Source organism: Diabrotica virgifera, chromosome 7, assembly GCF_917563875.1.
Source record: "Diabrotica virgifera virgifera chromosome 7, PGI_DIABVI_V3a".
Lineage (NCBI taxonomy): Eukaryota > Metazoa > Arthropoda > Insecta > Coleoptera > Chrysomelidae > Diabrotica > Diabrotica virgifera.
Window position 1 is genome coordinate 194,575,035 of NC_065449.1, and position 21,450 is coordinate 194,596,484.

Genomic DNA, 21,450 nt, shown 5'->3' on the forward strand with positions numbered 1-21,450 from the left:
TACATATCGCGGGGTCAACATAGATTCAGGCCACCTCTTGTTAGGCACAAAAATAAGAGCAAGATTCTCAAAGACAAAAAAATAATGTATGTGTACTTTGTACGCACGTAAGAAGTTATACTTCTATTATATGATTTCAACGAAATCAATATACTTTAGACAGTTTACTTATATTTTATTTAAATATTAAGCTAATTTTAATACTCACTACTTTCCAAAAATTTTTATTAAAACAATACCAAAAATTAAAAAAATAAAAGAATCAAACACACGCAAACACATTGAAAAATAAAACAAAAAAATGATTTCTGAACAATAAATTGTTGACAACAATTTTAACTTAATACGTATTTTCTGAAAAAAATTATAATAAATATACTCACAATCCTAAATGTATAAAAAAAATTAAAAGAATAAAAATTTGCATTGGGAATTGAACCTGCGTCTATAAGGTTGTTAGATTTTGAACTCACAGCACGCATAACTTAGCTAGCGAGACATTTTAATGATTTGGGAACATATAGCAACTAAACGTTTTAAACTTTTTTGATAGTTGCTTATTTTCTTAGTTTAATTAAATAAGTTTGATTCTTGCGGAATTAAAATATTAAAATACAATAGAATATAGACTAATAAAGCAATTTATTAGATATGAAGATTGGTAGAAATTGTATTGGTAATCAAATTATGTAAATCAAAGCATTACGTACTATAGGTAGGTACCTACATTTTCCAAATAGGTATGTAGGTCCTAATCTTTTATTACAATATTTAAAATTACGTACCTGTTGCTTTTAAAAACTGTTTAAAAAGTCACTACAATTATAAACTTGCTTTTTGTGTCTGTCCTCACAACAATAAATACTAATATACTACATACAATTTGTTTAACCATAACCATTGACTTATTAATAAAATAACCGTCATATTGAACAATTGTCGACAGGTCATTGTAATTATTCAATCAGAGGACGTATAACGTTTAAGCTGCGCCGAGTATCAAGATTTTCATGATTTCGCGCACATATAAATTTACTCCCAACGCCCCTACAGAAATATAACTTCAAAAATAAAAAGGACCATACAAACGCTAGAAAAAGAGCCTTATAATCTTATAATAGACCATAACTTCCTATGCAAATTTTTTTTTCAATGCACCAACAAATGCCAGGTTTTAATACTAACAGTTTCTACAAATTTGGTTAATGCACCGAAAATATGACATAAGTTTAGGCTAAAAGTTGTAAAGCTAATGTATGCATAAATTTCTTCTTTTTTAGGTATGGGTTCATACAAGGGAAAGAAAACATTTGACACATTTAGTCACCAAAAATCTGTTTTATCGAAAAGTTTTAATGTTATAGCAGACAAAATTGAATCAGTGCGATATCCTCCCAATACTAATTTTACGACGTCATTTTTAAAGGGAGTACTAAAGTAAGTAATAGTTATTTATGAAACAGTTCGTGAAGTTTGCTTTTTGCGAACGCACGCGATGTTTAGAGTACGAGCGACAACGGAGCGAGTGCTATACATCGCGTAAGTTCGCAAAAAGTACTTCACGCACAGATTCATACAATATTTTATCTACGATAAGCAAATAAAAAAACTGTAACTCTTCGTCACTAGAATTCATTTCTATTCTACAATTTTTAGAACTTTGACATTTGAAAATCCTAACTACTTTCAAACCACAAAACTGTCAAAAATTTTGTTGTAAGTCATTGCTCATATTGGCATCACCATGACAACGCGAAAGTTAAGGATATTTGATTATATGAAAGTGTGCCAAAAAACCCATCGAAAGTGTGCGAAAAAGTAAATCCCATTTAAAATACATTGTTACTTCACGCACACTTTAAACCCTTCACGCTCTGCTATCTATAATGACAGTTTTCACAGTTGCATATTATGTATAAGTTTTTAGTTTGTGAAAATTGTCATTATACAGGGTGTCCCGGAAAATAGTGCGTTCCTTTAATGTATGGAGAGAATACACAATTTGGAACAAAAAAGTCCTATACCATTTTTTTCTAAAGTTAACCGTTTCCAAAAAAAAGTTAACATTGTTTTCCATATACCTGTATTTTAATGTTTGGAAATTTTAATAAACTGGCAACATCGTACGCACTACGGAATAATAACATAATAAGAACTCGTTTGTGATTGTGATTAACAGTATTTAAAATAATCCAACCTAATAGTAGGTAATACCTATGTATTTACTATTTGTTTACTAAAATTATTTTCTTTTGAAATGTATTGAAATACCTATTGCATAATTTTAAACGAATTACACATCTTTTAACATAAAAACACAGCTTTTAACTGAACTAATATTATGTATTTAGTAAGGTTTAAATGGGTTGAATGCTGAGTATTGCTGAGGGCTTTAACTGAATTACATAGTTTTAATAGTTTACAGTGGAACTTAAATACACCAGATAATGTCTCAGTAATTTGTTTACTTGTGAACTGAAATAACTAAGTTGTACTTACTTGAAAATAATTATTATACCGAATAGATGTTTCAAGTAACCTTTCACAAACACCATTCATAGGTAATAACATAATAGGTAATACACTCACTATTCGAAAACATTTTCGGCATTGACACTAAACAGGATTCTTTAAAACCTGTTTACTATCTATCTTCTATCTATTTATTTACATGGGACTGTCTATGCTTAAATTTGCGTACCGCATATAGTTGTCAGATTTAAATTTGCCTACCAAAATACATTTTAATTTTTTGGTCAAACGGTTGCATTTAGAAAAAAATGTTATAAGAGTTTTTTGTTCTACATGGTGCCTTCTACCTATACCTTTAAGGAACGCACTATTTTCCGGGACACCCTGTAGATAGCAGTGCGTGAAGGGTTTAAAGTGTGCGTGAAGTAACAATGTATTTTAAATGGGATTTACTTTTTCGCACGGTTTTTGACATACTTTCATATAACCAAATATCCTTAACTTTCGCGTTGTCATGGTGATGACATAATGAGGAATAAATTACAACAAAAATTTTGACAGTTTTTTGGTTTGAAAGATATTAGAATTTTTAAATGCCAAAGTTCTAAAAATTGTAGAATAGAAATGAATTCCAGTGACGAAGAGTTACAGTTTTTTCATTTGTTTATCGTAGATAAAATATTGTATGAAACTGTGCGTGAAGTACTTTTTGAGAAATTACGCGATGTATAGCACTAGCTCCGTTGTCGCTCATACTCTAAACATCGCGTGCGTTCGCAAAAAGCATACTTCACGAACTGTTTCATAAATAACTATTTTTAAATGAATAGACTTTATGAATATATTTCACAGATAGGGAAAACTTATAGTTAGTGTAAGAAAATTAGCGGGAGATACTAACAGAAATACTAATATTATATTTTCACTTAAATATACAGTGTGTCCCGAAAAGATTGGTCATAAATTATACCACACATTCTGGGGTTAAAAATAGTTCGATTGAACCTAACTTACCTTAGTACAAATGTGCTCATAAAAAAAGTTACAGCCCTTTGAAGTTACAAAATGAAAATCGATTTTTTTCAATATATCGAATACTTTTAGAGATTTTTTATTGAAAATGGACATGTATCATTCTTATGGTAGATACATCTTAAAACAAAATTATAGTAAAATTTGTTCACCCCATAAAAAATTTATGGGGATTTTGTTCCCTTAAACCCCCCCAAACTTTTGTGTAGGTTTTAATTAATTCATTATTGTGGTACCATTAGTTAAACACAACGTTTTTAACACTTTTTTGCCTCCTAGTATTTTTTCGATAGGCCAGTTTTTACCGAGATGCGGCTTCTTTTTCAATATATTTACGTAAAAATTTTCTGGGGGTTTTGTTCCTTTAAACCCCCCAAATGTTTGTGTACGTTTCAATTAAACTATTATTGTGGTACCATTAGTTAAACACAGTGTTTTTAAAACTTTTGCCTCTTAGTCTTTTTTTCATAAGTCACCTTTTATGGAGATATAGCTTCTTTTTTAAAATATACCTAAAAATGTAAATTATAAATAAATATTCAGATTATTAACAGGTCGCTATAATCGTACTTAACCATATAGAAATATGTGGTGGATTCGACAAATATTCAAAATATCTCGAAAAACACTGGCTTATCGAAAAAGTACTAGGAGCCAAAAAGTTTTAAAAATATTGTGTTTAACCAATGGGGTCACAATAATAATTTAATTGGAACGTACACAAAAGTTTGGGGTGGTTTAAAGGAACAAAACCCCCATAAAATTTTTATGGGGTGCACAAATTTCACTTTAATTTTTTTTTTAAGATGTTGCTGCCATAAAAATGCCACATGTCCATTTTCAATAAAAAATCTCAGAGTTTTCGATATATGAAAAAAAATCGATTTTTATTTTGTAACTTCAATGGGCTGTAACTTTTTTTGTGTGCACTATTGTATATAGGTAAGTGAGGTTCAATCAACTTATTTTTGACCCCAGAATCTGTGGTATAATTTATGACCAATATTTTCGGGACACCGTGTATACAAAGATCAAAATCATATTTTCCCCTAATTTTCTCTTCACATTCTGCATCAACGCCCACAATGAAGCGTTATATCGAGGGAAAGAAACGTAAACTCGATTTTCTCCGATCGAATTTAATATTTTTTAAAATAAGACTTCTTATTTATTAGGGAGGTAGTAGCTACTAGATGTATTTAATTCACCTCTTTAGCTACATATCGCCGGTCCGGAATAAGAATGACTTAATACGAACTGCAAATTTTGTCGATTTACTGACAGATGATACAAAAGCGACAGAATTGTAAATTTGTGCTGAGCTACCAGAGGGTAGTTGCGTCATTATTGAAATACACACCATTTTAGACCTTGTTCCAGATGAAGAATGACTTATCTGTAAATAGGGTTGAAAATGGGGGGGGGCTAAATTAGGATAATGAAATTGGGACCAATAGGGATGAAAATAAAAGCCATCGCTGTAAGAACAAACGGCATAATAAATATTTAAAAACAGTTTTTTTGTACAGAAAAATATTCAGATCAAGAACGACGCAACTCTAGATAGGGATAACAATGGGGTGACTAAATTAAGGTAATGAAATTCAAACCAATGGGGATGAAACTAAAAGCCATCATTTTAAGAATAAACGCCATACCGATGCTCCGGACGGTTAATCTGTATTTAATCACTATTATAAATATTTAATCATGTTTGGATGAAGAATGACGCAACTGTAAAAGGGTTGAAATGGGGGATTAAATTAAGATAATGAAATTCGAACCATTAGGGATAAAAATAAAAGCCCATCATTGTAACAATAAACGCCATACCGATGATCCTGGACGATTACTCCTCATTTACTCCCTATTTTAAATATTTAAAAATCGTTTTTTTTTTGCTCTCCTGAGAGATTTAACTTTCTGCAGTTACTTCATTCTTATTCCGGACCGGCGAATAACGACTGCACTCCACGATACGAATCAAAAACTACTGTCAACACCATTTTGTAACAAGATTCTTAATGATTCTCATGTTTAATATCATGATTATCAGTAGCTACTGGCTGTTTACTATACTCATAAGAAATACTAAATGTAAATCCTTAAGGTTCAGTTACACGATGTTACTAACTCGTACGAGTCACTAAAAACGCGTACTTGCTTTTAGTACGCTCCTTGTAAAAATTGGTGTTTTATATTCCAGTAGAGTACTAGCTGCGAGTGTTCATACCAGTCGAGTAAATAGAAAGCAATCTTATTTACTGGAATGAGTAGGTCACCCCCCCCCCCCCCAATACTTCTCCTTCTCGCATTACTCGACTGTATGATACACTAGCACCGTAGAGACCGGTTACACGCTTCTAGTAGCTGGTTGAGGCACATATTATCAGAATATGTTAAGATAATCTATGGCTGAGGTGCTACGAAGTCTCTGATAGCGCGTCTATACATTAAACTACTATCCACTGTCCCTGTGAAACACTTACCTCCAGTACTCGCGTCAGTAACTGTTACGGTTTTTTTAAACCTTCACAATTCATTCAGGTATGTCAAACTGAAAGATATTTAAATACTTTAAACCCCCCTGGTTACGCCTATGGTAGGTATTTTAAAAACAGTTGCTTCGTTCGCAAAAAGGTTCTGTTCTGTTGATTTGTTTAGGAATAGTTTGCGATTCTAGAAATAGGCTGTCTTTCTCTCGTTCACAGGTTGTGCATAGGTTCTTGTCACGTAACTGAATCAATCAGTGGTTCCGTGCTTGAATGGTTCGTCTGAGATGGAATGACATTAAGCAAAGACGGATGACATCCGGTCTGCCCATTTTAATTCTTGTCTTGACGACAGTGCCACGATTGCAAAATTTAAGTTGTGTTTTGCTGATCCAGATTCATCCGCCATAAAATAGGTTGGTTTTACGAAAAACGATCGTCTAAGACGGATTTGAACCTATAAATTTGGTGTGCGGATGAATAATTTCGGTTTAGTTACTGTGACATAACCTTAGCTTGAGACACGTGAGTATCTTAAAAGATTATACTATAATCAATAGTGTTGGTCGTTGTGGTATGCTTGGAATAATGCCCTGTGTTTTTTCTAGGCTGTCTTTCATCACTCGACGCTAAGGGAGGATCCTGGTAACAACCCCTATTCGTTGGCCACATACCATCACAGGTAAATGTCTTTAAAGCCATTACTAAGCGTATAGTCTCTTCTGTTTCTCCTATCTTGTCCCTACTGACAGTGTCTTTTCTCTCCTTGGTAGGCCAACTTCTTGAGGACACACCTTGTGGACTAGTGGCTGTCCAACACTTCTAGTACCTAGTAGCTAGTAACCAGAGTCACCACCACACAGGAACACCCACCACGAGACCGTAAGCAAGAACAGAGATAAGTCGGTAACAACAGTAGCAACATAGCCATTTTTATATATACCATATATCCTATAGTGTGTCTATATCTACCATTTTTGTCCAGATCTAAGTCCTTCCTCTACCCTCATTGTACACCTAGATATAGCTATGAGTAATTACAGGGTATATAATTTCACAGGTAGACTTACAGAAGTAGGTATTTGACACTCCATGGTATAAATTATTCACTTTATATTTGGTACTAGTAATATTAATATAGTATAGTTACGGTATATATCTGATTCTTGCTGAACGTGGGTACATTTCATTCATCAGGTTGTATTGTATGTGACAAGTTAGGGTTTTTAAGTCTAACAGTGTTTTATATTTAATAATCTGAATAGTTCAATAGTCACTACATTTTTCTAATATTTTGCTTCATTTTCTGTTTTTCATTTTATGTTCAATAAATATTTGCAGTTATAGGTTGTTTTAATGCTCACAAATAACCGGGTCACCTTCTACTAACCGATAATAAACCCGTCAGATGAGATAGAGAGATTTACTGAATTTTGTATTATAATTGTGGAATATATTGATATTTATTTTATTTATTCAGTAACATCTCTCGATCCTTATTTTATGTAACAAACTGGCGCGTACCAGTTACTAACGTCGTGTAACTGAGTCTTTAAGTAAAGCATTAATGCACTTTTGCAGCCTTTATAGATTAATAAGAAAATATTTCCTCTTTGTTCTTCTTGCAATACCGTCTCCTATCGGAGGTTGGCTACCAATGTTAACTTTGTTGGCTGCAGCTCTGAACAATTATATTGAACGTCCCTCCAACGTCCCACATTTCTCTTTCTCGAGATTTTTCCTTGGATTATGAGCCTTGGTGGGGAGTACCCTTCTCCTTTTAATATTTGGCCTAGGTATTCCAGTTTTCTCGTTTGTTTTGTTTTTACGACTTCCCATTCCTTCCCCAATCTTTAGCAAAACATCTTGATTTGTTACTCTTTCTGTACATAATATTTTTCATATTTTCCTGTAGCACTACATCTCGAATACCTCAATGTTTTTGATATTTACCTTTTTTCATGTCCAAGCTTCCCAGCCGTACATCAGAACGGAGAAAACATAGCACCTTAACATTCTCGTTCTCAATTTTACATTTATGTCTCGACAGCATAGGAACTTTTTTACTTTGATAAATCATTGTCTCGCTATTTCTATTCGCCTTTTAATTTCTCTTGTCTGGTCATAATATCAGTGAAGCAAACCCCTAAATAATTGTATGACGTTGCTCAACTCTCTTTCTCAACTGGCTTAATATTTATGGTTAAACTCATATTGGTGTGTAGCTTTTTGTTACAATCATAAGTTTAGTCTTTTTGATGTTCAGTTTTAGACCATACTTGTTGTTTGTTTTCCAGAAAATACTGTAAAGTTGCTAGGTTATCTGTTATTATTAGCGTGCCATGAGCGTATCGTATATTGTTAATGAACTCTCCCATAATGTTCATACCAATATGTTGCTCTAGGAGCGCTTCCTCGAATATTGTTTCGCTATATACATATATTGAATAGTAGTGGAGAAAGCACACAACCCTGACGCATACTCGACGAATATCAATTTCTTCGGCTAACTCATTATCAATCTTGTTTTTGGCGGTTTGCTCCCAGTAGAACTTGAATATTATGTTAATGTCGCGACTGCCAATGTTATTGCCTCTTAGTATTTTTTTTAACATCCCATTTATTTACAATCTGTAATAATGATTACAATAAATAAATTGTTTAACAATTAAAAGAGACTTGCAGGAGAATGTCCAGTGAAAATAACCTATGAAATCATAATTTTAGTACTTAACAAAATTATTTGTGCCTAATAAATAAAACCCTATAAATAAAACTCTAATAATCTTAGTATTTTTCATACAGTTTTTTGTGTCTAACTTTATAGAAGGCCTTCTCAAAATCTATGAAACTTACATAGAGGTCTTGATTTACATCCAAACATCTTTGCATTAACACACTCGGACCAAACAAAGCTTCCTATGTTCCCAGTCCACTTCTGAATCCAAACTATGTGACACTTATGTCATCTTCTGATTTATTAAATTTGTGAATTATTTTTAAAACACTTTCAATGTTTGGCTCATCAATGCTATAAATAGTCCTGTGGTCTCAACACTTTCTGGCGTTATTTGTGTTCGGGATTGTGTGATTGTAGAGGAAAGCTATTCTTTGGTATGATGCTGTTGAGTTGTTCTATAAATTGTGATGTTCTATAAATTGTATTAAAGAGGTTCACCATTATTTCAAGTGTGTCGTCGCCTACAAGTTTCAACAATTCTACAGGAATTTCATCTGGTCCTGCAGATTTTCCCCCTTTAGTGTTCTACTGTTTTAATGTAGTTACTAATAGTTTCTAAAAGCGCTTAATATAATATTAAATGTCTTATTTTCAGATATAACACGACGATTCCCACTCAATTACTGGCATACGTATTTAGTTTTGCATTGGGAGTAGCAGTTACCGTTTCAGGATACTACATAAACAAGTCAATTCGAGAAGAATAACTATAGTTATACTTTGTACATAATTAAACATAGGGATTTTTTATTGGCTTTAGAGCAACAAATGATGTTATAATTTTAAGTTTAATATGAATATTTTGGTTTCACAAAATTATATCAAATATTAAGTACGTGATTTTATTTTCATTCCACCTCCTTCTATTGTCATTCCATTCCATCATCCAGGACAGGATATATTGTTTTCTTTTTATTTAAGCATTCCCTTATTATCATTATTACTATTAGAGTTCTTCCATTCTAACTTTTCCCATGCGTCACGATGTATTTTAAAACAATTTAAATAAAAAATATAGTGAAACTTACGTCGATTGTAGTATAGGGCTTTTCATTCACAGTCATTTGTTTCGAGCTTCTGTCATATGTCGTATAATCCGTGTATATTGTATAATCCATATAATCCGTGTACACAGATTATACAACATAATAATATGACAGAAGCTCGAAACAAATGAAAATCGATGAAAAGCCCTATTGATACGTACTGTTAGTGTGTCTGTGGTAATAATTAGAAAATAACTATTATCTCGTGAACGTATTTTATAAAGTTATTTTATTGAAGTGTTTAATCTTTTTTCGGTATTGAAGAGATTGATTGACTTAACATTCAATATAAAGATAAGACCTATAAAGCTAAATATAGAACGGTAATAAATAAATTAAAAACCAGTCACAACAAAAAAGTTAATTTTGTTAAAAAGATTAAATTTTACCTAAGGTTGAGAAATACAAAACTATCGAGTAAATTACATAAATAAATTATTAATATTTCTAATATATCGTAAGTTTGAGGAACCAGTGATGCAAGTGCAAATTTTTCACAAATTGAGTTATCAACACTACGATATTACTCATACTGGTCTTTGCCTTAGATCCCAAAAGTCAGTATTACAACTCTTCCTTTATTTAACTGAAGTATTATATTTAATTTTATAAATATAAAACCAAATAAACTTTATTGATAAATAAATAAATCTTTATTGATCTATAAAGCCAAATAAACAATGAATGCAAATAAACCAATAAACTGTCACTGTCATTGAAAATTATAAACGTCAAAATTCATAAGCTATTAAAGACATTCTATATTGTTTATCCTTGTTTAACTTATTGTGATTTCTATGAATAAGCGGCTTAATTTTGCGATACTAGTTTTCGTGAGTTAAAAACAACCTAGTATAAAAATAATTCGTGAATAATTTCATGCATGGGGAAACTTAAGTACTGTATTATGTATCGATTACATTCCCTTATTTTTTTACTTTTCTCTGGATTAATATTGTCTAACATTAGCCATTTTAGAACACAACATTCCAATCATTACTAATAGAAGGTTTGCTCTAGCATGTAGTTTTGTATGGTTTGACACCAGATTATTGTACTGCTTTACTGCGCCTGTTCAATCCATAAACTGGTAACAAACTGTCTTTTGCTAGAAGGCTTTTTAAATTATTTGTTTTTATTTATAATTTTGAGGTTAGATTAGAAATACATTTTTCTTATAAGTATCCAAATTTTCAAGATTTGGATATACTGAAAATCCGAACAAAATCTGCAAACTCTTTTGACCGTTTGAAGCCAGTTTCCAAACCAAAATTTACTTTCGTTAGAACGCTGTACTAGTAAGTTTAAACTAGTAATTTGTGTGCTTGAACGACATCAAACAGATGCGCATGCTTCTGATAGTTTAAAACTGTTTGAAACTGATGCTAGAACAAACCTAATATACTACCCTAACAACACACAACATTCCAGGAATGTACTACCAAAGTTCTATCAATATTTGAATGTCCTGGACATTTAGGGAACATTCGGTGAACATCTGTTTAAATTATTCCTGGAATGTTACCATAAGACATTCTGTGAACATACTACCAATGTTCCTATATTTTAAGTTGCGAAATAATACATACGTGTAACAGATTCAGATACAACATCACTTATAACATACCAGACAAACTAAGTGACATTTTAGGCCTACAGTGTCAAATTTAAAGAGTTTCCCAAGTTCAATTAATACAATATTATAAACATACAAATGTAATAAAAATTATTGTTCGCGAATATTCAATTTGGAATGCGATTTTGTTAATAAAAAAATACTTATAACTTATGCAAAACCCAAGAGAGGCATTATTTATATTTATTTCTTTTGCGTTCATTTTCAAATTCGCCGTGCATATATTTTTGTGCATGGCGCTTGAGAGGGCATCACGTGACTAAAAACGACCAACCAACGACCTCGCTTCGGCCATCTTGGCATCTTCATTTTCATTTCATCTTGTCCACCTTGCCCGGCCTTGCCTTGCCGTGGATAGTTGTATTATTTGTGCTTTTTAAGAATATTTTTTTAATTCGGATACTTTTATAATAGCTTTAATAGTATTATTAACATAGTGCATAAAATGGTGTCCTGTTTTTGACGCAGTTGGAGTAGCAGAAACAAATGTAGATAAAAAAATCTGCAGGAATAACGTTTCAATTATGACAGAAGCTCGAAACAAATGACTGTGAACTAGTGTGAATGAAAAGCCCTATTAAAAGGTTAGTATGCAAATATGTAAACGAAGGCATGCCCTGTATTTCAGAAAATAAATTAATACTATTAATACCCTAATAATACTATTCATAAAAAATCTTTTAAGTAACGTAGATATAACAAAGTGAATAAAAGGCATAAATCAGAAGAATTTTTATTTTATAAGTTAATAATTGGTCATATCCATTTATTATTTTAATAATAATTGTGAATAAGCCACAAACTTCGCTTATTCCTAACTAAAATAGTAAATAGAGATAATAACAAAAGGATTTGTAAAACTAAAATAATTCTTTTTGCGTTTTTGCTAATGTATGCGTTTATAAATAGGATGGTAGACCACACACTATAATATGCAGTACCAACTAATGAATACACAGAATATTATAGTCGATCTGCTAAACTCAGTCTCAGTACTACCGAGTCTCAGACACAACACAACTGGCTAGTGATTTTAGTAAATAATTTAGTAAATAAAAAAAATAATAACTAAATAGTTAATAATTACTGTAATTTTGGCAAAATTGGCCAAAAACAAAAAAAATTACCTACTAAAATCACTAGCCAGTTGTGTCTGAGTTTGGGGAACCGACTATACTAATAAACAATTTCTAAGCTGTTTTATAATATTTTGTGAGTTCATTAATCATATTTTTTATTTAAAACTAAAATTTGTTAATAATGCTTAGTAATGCATATATTTTGTATTTTTAGCTTTCTAGAAGATCCTGCGAAGAAGACATGAAGTATAGATCAGATTTGTTAATAGAGGAGTATGTTCAAAACACTTTTTAGAAAAAGATATTGACAGAACTTCACTTTCATCTGTTCGTTTGAGAGACTGTGCTGTTCCAATAGCTTATGTCACACAGGTATATGCATAACCTAATTAATAATATAGTCCGTACAATATAGATACTGTTGTAATTCATTATCTACATCGGAGATCTAAGTTGACATTGTTGCCCAACTACAAAAAATTTTTGAATTCATTTTAAGTCAAATATATCACATAATTATTGTGAAGTAGATTATACAACAAAACATATTAATATTCAATGTAAATAAATAAAAACATCAGAAATAGAAAACAAGAATTAAGGTATAATCTTATGTTACAGTTATTAAGGTACCAAGGGTATTATAAGGATAATAACGCTTGAGGTCAATGGTGTTTTTAACAAGAGCCTTCGTCCTGAGGGATATACGTTGACCGAAAGCGTTATTATTATAATACCTGTGGTGCCTTCAACGTTTAATGTCCGACTAAATTATTCTTTATATGCGAAAAATTTGAATGAATTTTGAATTGATTAGTTTTTAAATAAGTACATTTACCAGTAACAGTAGTAACGTAATTGTGGTAACCATAGTTTTACTTAGGTTGATATTTGTCAACTTGACAGTATCTAAGTCGTTATTTAAATTTAATGCCCAAGGGCGTTATATCGTACTTAACAGACTTCGAAATGTCATTATTTGTCAAATAATGTACCAGTAGGACATTAAAGTAAATAATAAAAACAATAAATATAATGAATACTAAATACTTATTTGTTTGTGAAAAATCTATTTCTTTGTGGCTTTTTTGTAATTAACTATTCTAATGGGGAAATAAGCCACAATTTACTTGAAAAAATAATTTTATTAAGGTTTCTACTTCCACATCGGATGTCGTTGTCAAAATACAAAATGTTCATTATTATTATTTTATTTATTAAATATTTATTATTTATTTAAATATTATTTAATATTTATTTTTTTATTATTATTATTTATGCGTATTATTACCTGTAAATAATATTTCTTCTGATTGTTAATTGTAAAGGATAGAAAAATTACCTTTTAATTTATTTTCTTTTAGAATCAGCTGAGAGAAGTGGTCTACAAAAAAACCAGAAAGGAAACGGAATATGTGGCTACGAAAAGCAAAAGAAAGGTTTACAAAGCAAATGTGACACATTTTTTTTTCATATATCGGCCACCTCCTGTTTTCATATATTTTTTGACTTGTTTTGCAGTAAATTCAACTATCTATTTACTACAAAAAAAGTCAGAATACGTACGAAAACAGAAAGTGACCTTAAAAAATGTTTTTCGTCTCCTGCAAACCTCATGAAAAAACATATAGGAGGTATTGTCACATTACTGACGATATATTTCAGTGAATGTCTAAAAAATATACTGTGAATGTTCAAAGAACGTTCGTAGACATTCATGGAATGTTCTAACAAGACATTCAGTCTAAAAATATACTGTGAATGTCCAAAGAACATTCATGGAATGTTCCAACAAGACATTCAGTCTAAAAAATAGACTGTGAATGTCCAAAGAACATTCGTAGACATTCATGGAATGTTCCAACAGAACATTCTAAGAATATTTAAAATGCTGACACAGCACTTTCCTGGGACTTTCCAGGGACATTCGTGTGCATTTGGGGACATTCCAGGAATGTTTTCAATGTCCTGTGTGTACATTCTAGGAACATTCATGGAATGTTTTGTGTTATTAGGGTACTGACTACACTCCACTCCCTACTTAAGTACAGACATTTTGCTTAGACATTGCAATGTAAGATTCTATCTCTGCAATAATGGCCAGCAAAGTTAACAGACGTGCAAATATATATCTCTCTGCTTTCTCCGCTTGAAGGCAATAGGGCTTTTCATTCACAGTCATTTGTTTCGAGCTTCTGTCATATGTCGTATAATCTGTGTATATTAATATTATACACAGATTATACAACATATGACAGAAGCTCGAAACAAATGACAATCGATGAAAAGCCCTATAGACATATTATGGTAAAGAACTGCGATTCGCTTGCTTCGCTAGTTAACACGCAAAAACACGGTTTAACCATCACTGCATACATGCTTCTCTCTCTATAATATTGAAAAACCAGTGTCGAAGCGTGACTTTTTCGAAAGTGTGACCAAAACCAGATTATGTAAAAAAATCTTATTTAAAAAATTATTTTGAACCTCCCAAATATAAGTTTTTGTTTTTAATCCTGTGGGATAAAGTTAAATAAATCACTATTCCCAAGTATGTAATTATGTATATGTAATAGGTATAACAATAAATAGTAAACAAACTAAACATATTATTTTACCATAAAATTAACATAAAACATTGAACAAGTAGGAAAAAGAACATATTTTGAAAACTATTGTTTATATTTTAAGTCTTCCATTTTCAATAATATAATTTTTTTCTGCAAAATTATATTATATAAAAAAATATACAAGGAGAATGACTTTTCAATAGGGATGGGAAAAACCTACCGGTTATAACCTAAAACCGATTGTTTTAATTCGAAACAACCGGTTTTACCGGTTGTTTTTTTTTTGTCCCGGTTATAACCAGTTTTTCTTTTTTAAAGTAATAACCGGTGAAAAACCGAATAAGTTACCTCTGGAAAAAAATTAATTTAGAGAAAAATGAAGAAATTTCTATCTATTTTCGATCTCAATCATATATGTATTATAAATAATATGCGAACTAATTAACCCAAACAGCCATAATTCAACTTTTATTTACTAATAGAGAACTGAACGAAAGTGTCACATCAGCTTTTATGAAACAATTTTGGGAATAGTTATTTAAGTAGATTTATATGATTATATTTACATAAAAAAGTAAATGATCTGCTTGAAATCGATATTCCAACCATCATCTAAAAAATTGTTTATACTTGAGTACTTGAGACTCTTGTATGAAATGTGAATACCGAAATAGGATTAGGAATCTCCATTCTGTAATTTTTAAACAATAAATAATTCTTATGACATAAAAGGTAGGTATTACACAAACGTATTAAAAAATATTACCTACTGAAATTTTTTGATGCCATAGAGAAGTAAATAATGAATTGGTTTATTGAATTTATTTTTAAGTAAAATATACGCTGTGAGCTCGAAAGTGGCAAGTCTGTAAACGTTTACCGGAAATTTGACATAAATGTCAAAGTGATTAATTTAAAATTAAAATTAAAAACATTAATTATAAAAAATATTAGTTGATCAAAGCTGTGGTATATATTTTTACCTTAAATATACTTACGTTTTAAATACTGAATTTACGTTTTTTTAATGTTCCGTAATATGTAATCATAAATTAATCTAGTAATCTTAGCGCCATCTACACGATAATTGTGAAAGTATCCGAAGTAAGAAATTAATATTTCATCAATAGAACGTCAAAATGATTAGCAAAATCTTAAAAAAATCTATTACAATTTAATTACTTTTTAGCGTTGTAAATATTAAGCGATAACAATTAAATAATAAATTTAAAAATTACCGGTGAAAGTTGAATTAGTAATCCGCCAGGAGCGACACCAGCGAAGCTCAGAGCGTATACGTCATTTACGCCGTCTACAACGAGCGATGAATCAGAGATTGGGGTACTTTCGCTCATTTTTAGGGTAATTTGAAAGCGCCTGGGAAATTTTTTATAGGTTGAATTGGTTGGGGAATTTTTCGGGAGGAAAATTGAGCAAACTAAAGTGCAATATAAATGTAACATTATAACCTATTGAGTATTTGCTTTTGATTAAAAAAACCCAAAACCGGTTTTTGGAACAACCGGTTTTTTTGACCGGTTATAACCGCCAGGTTAAACCGTATGTAAAACAAACCGGTATAACCGAAAACCGGTTTTTTGTTCAAAAACCGCCATCCCTACTTTTCAAGTAGTTGATCGATTACGCAATACTCAGCAACACTCTTCCATGTTTCAATGCACGCACACTGTAATTTGTAATAGGTACTAAAGCGCCGTCTCTAGAGCCGTTGCTCCTTCAAAATTTTCAGAAACGAGCTAGTCCCAATCCACAGCGAGTATTCTCCTGCGTTACCATACCCAAATGTGGTAACATCATTATAATAACGTGCAACGAATTCACATAATCCCGCCAATATGCTCGTGCATCTAGTTGGCTATTTACTGAATTAAGTACTATTAATAAATATTTCTGTTAGTAAAAAATATTAATGGAATTATTTCATTGTAGTCATAAAATATTTATTTGCAAGATTTTTAACTGTTACCAACGGTATCAGTTGTTACATGGACGCTTCGCCAGTGTGAAAAACGATAATCCCTGGTAGGCAAACCGCTAATCAACTAGAAACAACTAAACCCTAGAAACAAATAAACATTATAAACTTTAGATTAATAAAACGGATACAAATAACACAAATTAGCATATCCACATATCCACAATGTCTTATAAGTATTTATTTAAAATAAATTATTTACAAAGTATTTTGAAACAACTGGTGTTAGCTACTATATTAGTTTGTCACATCTAAAGTATAATAGATTCATTTATTAAACATAAATTAATTTTTAAGGCACTTCTAAGGCTTCCAGTTATATTGTACACTTTTAATCATTGATATTAGCGGCTAAATTTACATCAACTACTTATATTAATTAAGTTATAAAATTAATTTCTTACACATATGTGACAAAAGAATTTAAAAAAGTTTTATATTGCATAATAGAATACCTATAACAACCAAATTTTATATAAAATTATGAGACATTTCGAAACGATGGTTATAGAATATAACCATTTTGCACACCTATGTGAACATTGTCAATTAAATAAAGTACAACAGTATTTATGGAAATAACTGCAATAAAATGGATTATAGTTCATTGTTAAACTAAGGATATTTTTATCTATCTCTGTTCTGCGCCTGTGCTTTCTAGTTGGTCCAGGTTTCAATTTCACGTCTGCCTGGCTTCACTAGCAATTTTTTGCCCATCTCTTGTCCTTCACTCTTATAGAATGTCTCTTCCAAAGCCGTTTAGGTCATGTAATACGTTCGATAATATTTTCTACCACTGCAAGTGACGTCATCTTCTAGAGCTTCGATGGTTTTCGGCATTTAATTGATGCAAATGAATTACTGGAGGGTTTTTTGAGGTCGATAAATACGAATATGCCACCAGAACCGACTAACGGAGCACCTGGTTTCCAAGGTCAATGAAAGGCGCTCCTGAAGTTTCGAGGATCTTTGGTACTAGCTTAATGCAAACGGATTAGTTATAGGTTTTTGGGGTTGCTGAACACGAATGCGTGATCAGCACAGACACAGGAGCACCTGGTACCTAAAACAGGTTATCTTCTGGAGTCAAAAACCTAAGAGTAATCCATTTGATTCCTCCATTTTATTTCTCTGAAACTCCAGAAGATAACCTGTATTAGGCACCAGATGCTCCTGTGTCTGTGCTGATCACATATTCGTATTCAGCAACCCCAAAAACCTATAACTAATCCGTTTGCATTAAAGACCCTCGAAACTCCAGGAGCCCCTTTCATCGACCTTGGAAACCAGGTGGTCCGGGAGTCGGTTCTGGTGGCATATTCGAGTTTAGCCTTAAAATACTTTCCAGTAATTCACTTGCATCAATTAAATCCCGAAAACCGTCGAAACTCTAGACTCTAGAAGATGACGTCCCTTGCAATGGCCCTGGCCACCACGTCCTCCGGAGGTCAATTCTGATGGCATATTGGTGTTTAGCGATCCGTAAAACCCATGAGTAATCTGTTATATCAATTTAATGCCTAAAACTCTCGAAACTATAGAAGATGACGTCCGTTGAAGGTCAAGGTCAAAGTAAAGGTCTCCATTGGATAGCCAGGAAAAAATCATAGCCTACTAGTACTTTTCCTCGATCCAAACTTCTACATGTTGCCAGATAACCAGTAACTCAGGGAATTGAAATACCCAGTAAATCTTATAATTTTTCGAGTTTGTGCCTCTATATCTTGAAAATGCTTTATACGATTGAGTTGTGCCCATAAGAACTTTTTATCAGGATGCTTCAAAGAGTATTTTCCCAAAGTATGAACGAAATCCACTGGGACCTAATTTCCATAAGGCTTGTGCGGGGTACTTTAATGTTATTAGATTGAAAAGATAAAATATTTAAAATAAGAAAATCTACGGCTTTGTTTTTGTTTAAATTCGAAATTCATTTCATAAAATATTTATGTGTCTCAGAAAAAACAAATAGAAATAGACCATGTAAAGAGATCACCAAACAGAGCCTGATAGTCAGATAGTTAAGACAGATCTATAGATTCATTCCTTGGTGGAAAGGAAATACAGAATCTGTAATGGCAAGCTTATCACTCATTAATTTTTCAAAAATAAATAGGTAATAATTAAACTAAACTAATATTTGCAGCCATCTATAAGGCACCACATAAAATGAAAGGCATATGAAGCCATAAACCCAGCAGAAAATAATCCAGCATTTTTAAAATAGCTATTTGGAATACCATGTCTTTTCTTCAAAACGCAGTTTAGAATACTTAGTTTGACATCATTGTAAGGAGGATACCTCAAAGAAAGCGAGAGCTCCGTCAGTCCAGTGAAGTCCTTTACTAACACAGACTTTTGATGGGAAAATGTATCGAATCCCTGTTTACCATGGTAAGAGCCCATTCCACTGAAACCCACACCACCAAATGGTAAATTCTCCGTTGTTAAATGCATTAGTGTATCATTAACTGTAACACCTCCAGATGATGTTCGAGTCAGAAAGGCATCTTGTACTTTCTTATCTTTCGCCAAAACATATAAAGCAAGTGGTTTTTCCCTTTCATTGATAAATTGTATGGCTTCCTCGGCGTTATTCACGTTTATAATAGGTAAAATGGGCCCAAAAATTTCTTCTTTCATCACTCGATCATCTAAACTAACATTTATAAGAATTGTAGGTGATATAATCCTTTCGTCGGTGTTAAACTTTCCTCCAATTGCAACGTGTTCAGGTTGGATAAAGTCCAGTAATCTTTTAAAATGTCTCTCGGTGATTATTTTGCTTAGATATGTCGAACTTTTTGGATCAGATCCATAAAATTCTGTCAGAACTTTTTTGGCTTCTTGTAAAAATTGGGTTTCTGTTGCCTTAGTACATAAAAGATAGTCTGGAGCAACGCAGGTTTGACCGCTATTTGTAAATTTACCCCACATGATTCTTCTGGTTGCTTTTTGAATGTCAGCTGACTCATCCAAATACACTGGACTTTTACCACCTGAAATATAAAAAAGTTATGAAAATACAGTAAAGTAAAAATGATGGAGGTGATGCACTAGAGCTAAAATATATTTAACTTTCGGATGACCCAGAGGGGTAAATTTTGACCCCAATGCATGTTTTATTTAATAAATTCAGAAATATTTTCCATTTTAAACTCATTATTTTTTTATTTGGCTTTAATATCATTCTGGATACCCTCATATTTTGTAATAAAAAAATTCCCTATATTTTTCCAAATAAAAAATATTTTCTATATTTGGGGTCAAAGACAAACTTCCTTGGCCTTCCATATTCCAATCTTATAATTAGTAAATACTGTCTATTATGTGGAATAGTATGTAAGAAACATTCCAATATTAAAAAAAATGATTGTCAAATCTGTCTTCTTCTTCTTCTTCATGTACCATCTCCTCTAAGAAGGTTGGCAACCATCACGGCAATTCGCACTTTCGATACCGCTGCTCTAAAGAGATCAGCAGAAGTGCAATTAAACCAAGCTCTCAAATTGTTTAACCAGGAGATGCGTCTTCTTCCGCGACTCCTTCTACCCTGTATTCTTCCTTGCATTATTAATTGTAACAAGTTATAATGCTCGCCCCTCATAACATGTCCCAGATATTGTAGTTTTCTGACTTTAACTGTATTTAAAACCTCTTTACCTTTTCCCATCCTTCTCAACACCTCGATGTTCGTGACTCTATCCACCCAACTTATTCTTAATATTCTTCTGTAGGCCCATAACTCGAAGGCTTCTAATCTGTCCGAAACATCCTTCTTTAATGTCCAAGCCTCCAACCCATAGAATAATACGGAGAACACGTAGCATCTCAGAAGTCTTATCTTTAAAGAAATTGTAATGTCCCTGCTATAGAGTACTTTTTTCAGTTTGTTGAAAGCATTTCTCGCCTGTCCCATTCTTGCTTTAATCTCTTCTGTGTACTCATTAGTTTCATTAATTATTGTACCCAAATATTTATATTTTTCAACCTTTTTAATTTGTTCTCCATGTATTGTTATGCTTCAAATCTGTGGCGACGTAAATTAGTGTATATTTTAAAATTCCTTTAGTTCTAAGTACAGAATAATGATTCCTGTTTTTGTTCAGTTGTAATTAAAAATATGTTTTACTAATGTGTATTTATCATTTATTGATACACTATGGTTTGTTTTTTAACCAAGAGGAGTGATTCAAACTTACCGCGCTGTATTGCTTGTTTGTAATTGGTCCAACCGTTGGCAAGTTTACTTCACTAATATAAAATTTTGACACTAATGACATTTATCAAATTTTGACACTAGTGACATTTCATAGGTTAATTAAGTTATATCAGCGAGTTTTGTGTTTTCTGTGTTATTCCTTTAATTTATAAATTGTTAGTCTGC

General features: G+C 31.9%; 3 protein-coding genes and 1 long non-coding RNA gene across 6 annotated transcripts in view; 2 read left to right on the forward strand and 2 right to left on the reverse strand.

Annotated features, from left to right (window-relative positions):
• The window catches only part of LOC114329601 (aldehyde dehydrogenase, dimeric NADP-preferring), a 118,886-nt gene extending 109,315 nt beyond the window's left edge, over window positions 1-9,571 (forward strand). For 2 of the 3 annotated variants that reach the window (XM_028278767.2, XM_028278769.2), the window contains exons 6-7: window positions 1,281-1,437; window positions 9,332-9,571. In XM_028278767.2, the coding sequence (XP_028134568.2) occupies window positions 1,281-1,437; window positions 9,332-9,443 (269 nt within the window). In that variant the 3' untranslated portion in view covers window positions 9,444-9,571. Of the gene's footprint in view, window positions 1-1,280; window positions 1,438-6,604; window positions 6,679-6,769; window positions 7,341-9,331 lie in introns of those variants that run through there. The other variant, XM_050656161.1, reaches the window with a different exon arrangement.
• The window catches only part of LOC114329602 (synaptotagmin-15-like), a 465,421-nt gene that overhangs the window by 203,215 nt on the left and 240,756 nt on the right, over window positions 1-21,450 (reverse strand). The window lies entirely within an intron of this gene.
• On the forward strand, window positions 12,009-17,474 carry LOC126888167 (uncharacterized). The gene is made up of 2 exons (XR_007699437.1): window positions 12,009-12,869; window positions 13,862-17,474. It is a non-coding gene; the product is annotated as an uncharacterized LOC126888167 (long non-coding RNA).
• The window catches only part of LOC114329600 (aldehyde dehydrogenase, dimeric NADP-preferring-like), a 67,162-nt gene continuing 62,939 nt past the window's right edge, over window positions 17,228-21,450 (reverse strand). The window contains exon 4 of the mRNA XM_028278766.2: window positions 17,228-20,062. Coding sequence (XP_028134567.2) covers window positions 19,197-20,062 — 866 coding nt within the window. The 3' untranslated portion in view covers window positions 17,228-19,196. The remainder of the gene's footprint in view (window positions 20,063-21,450) is intronic.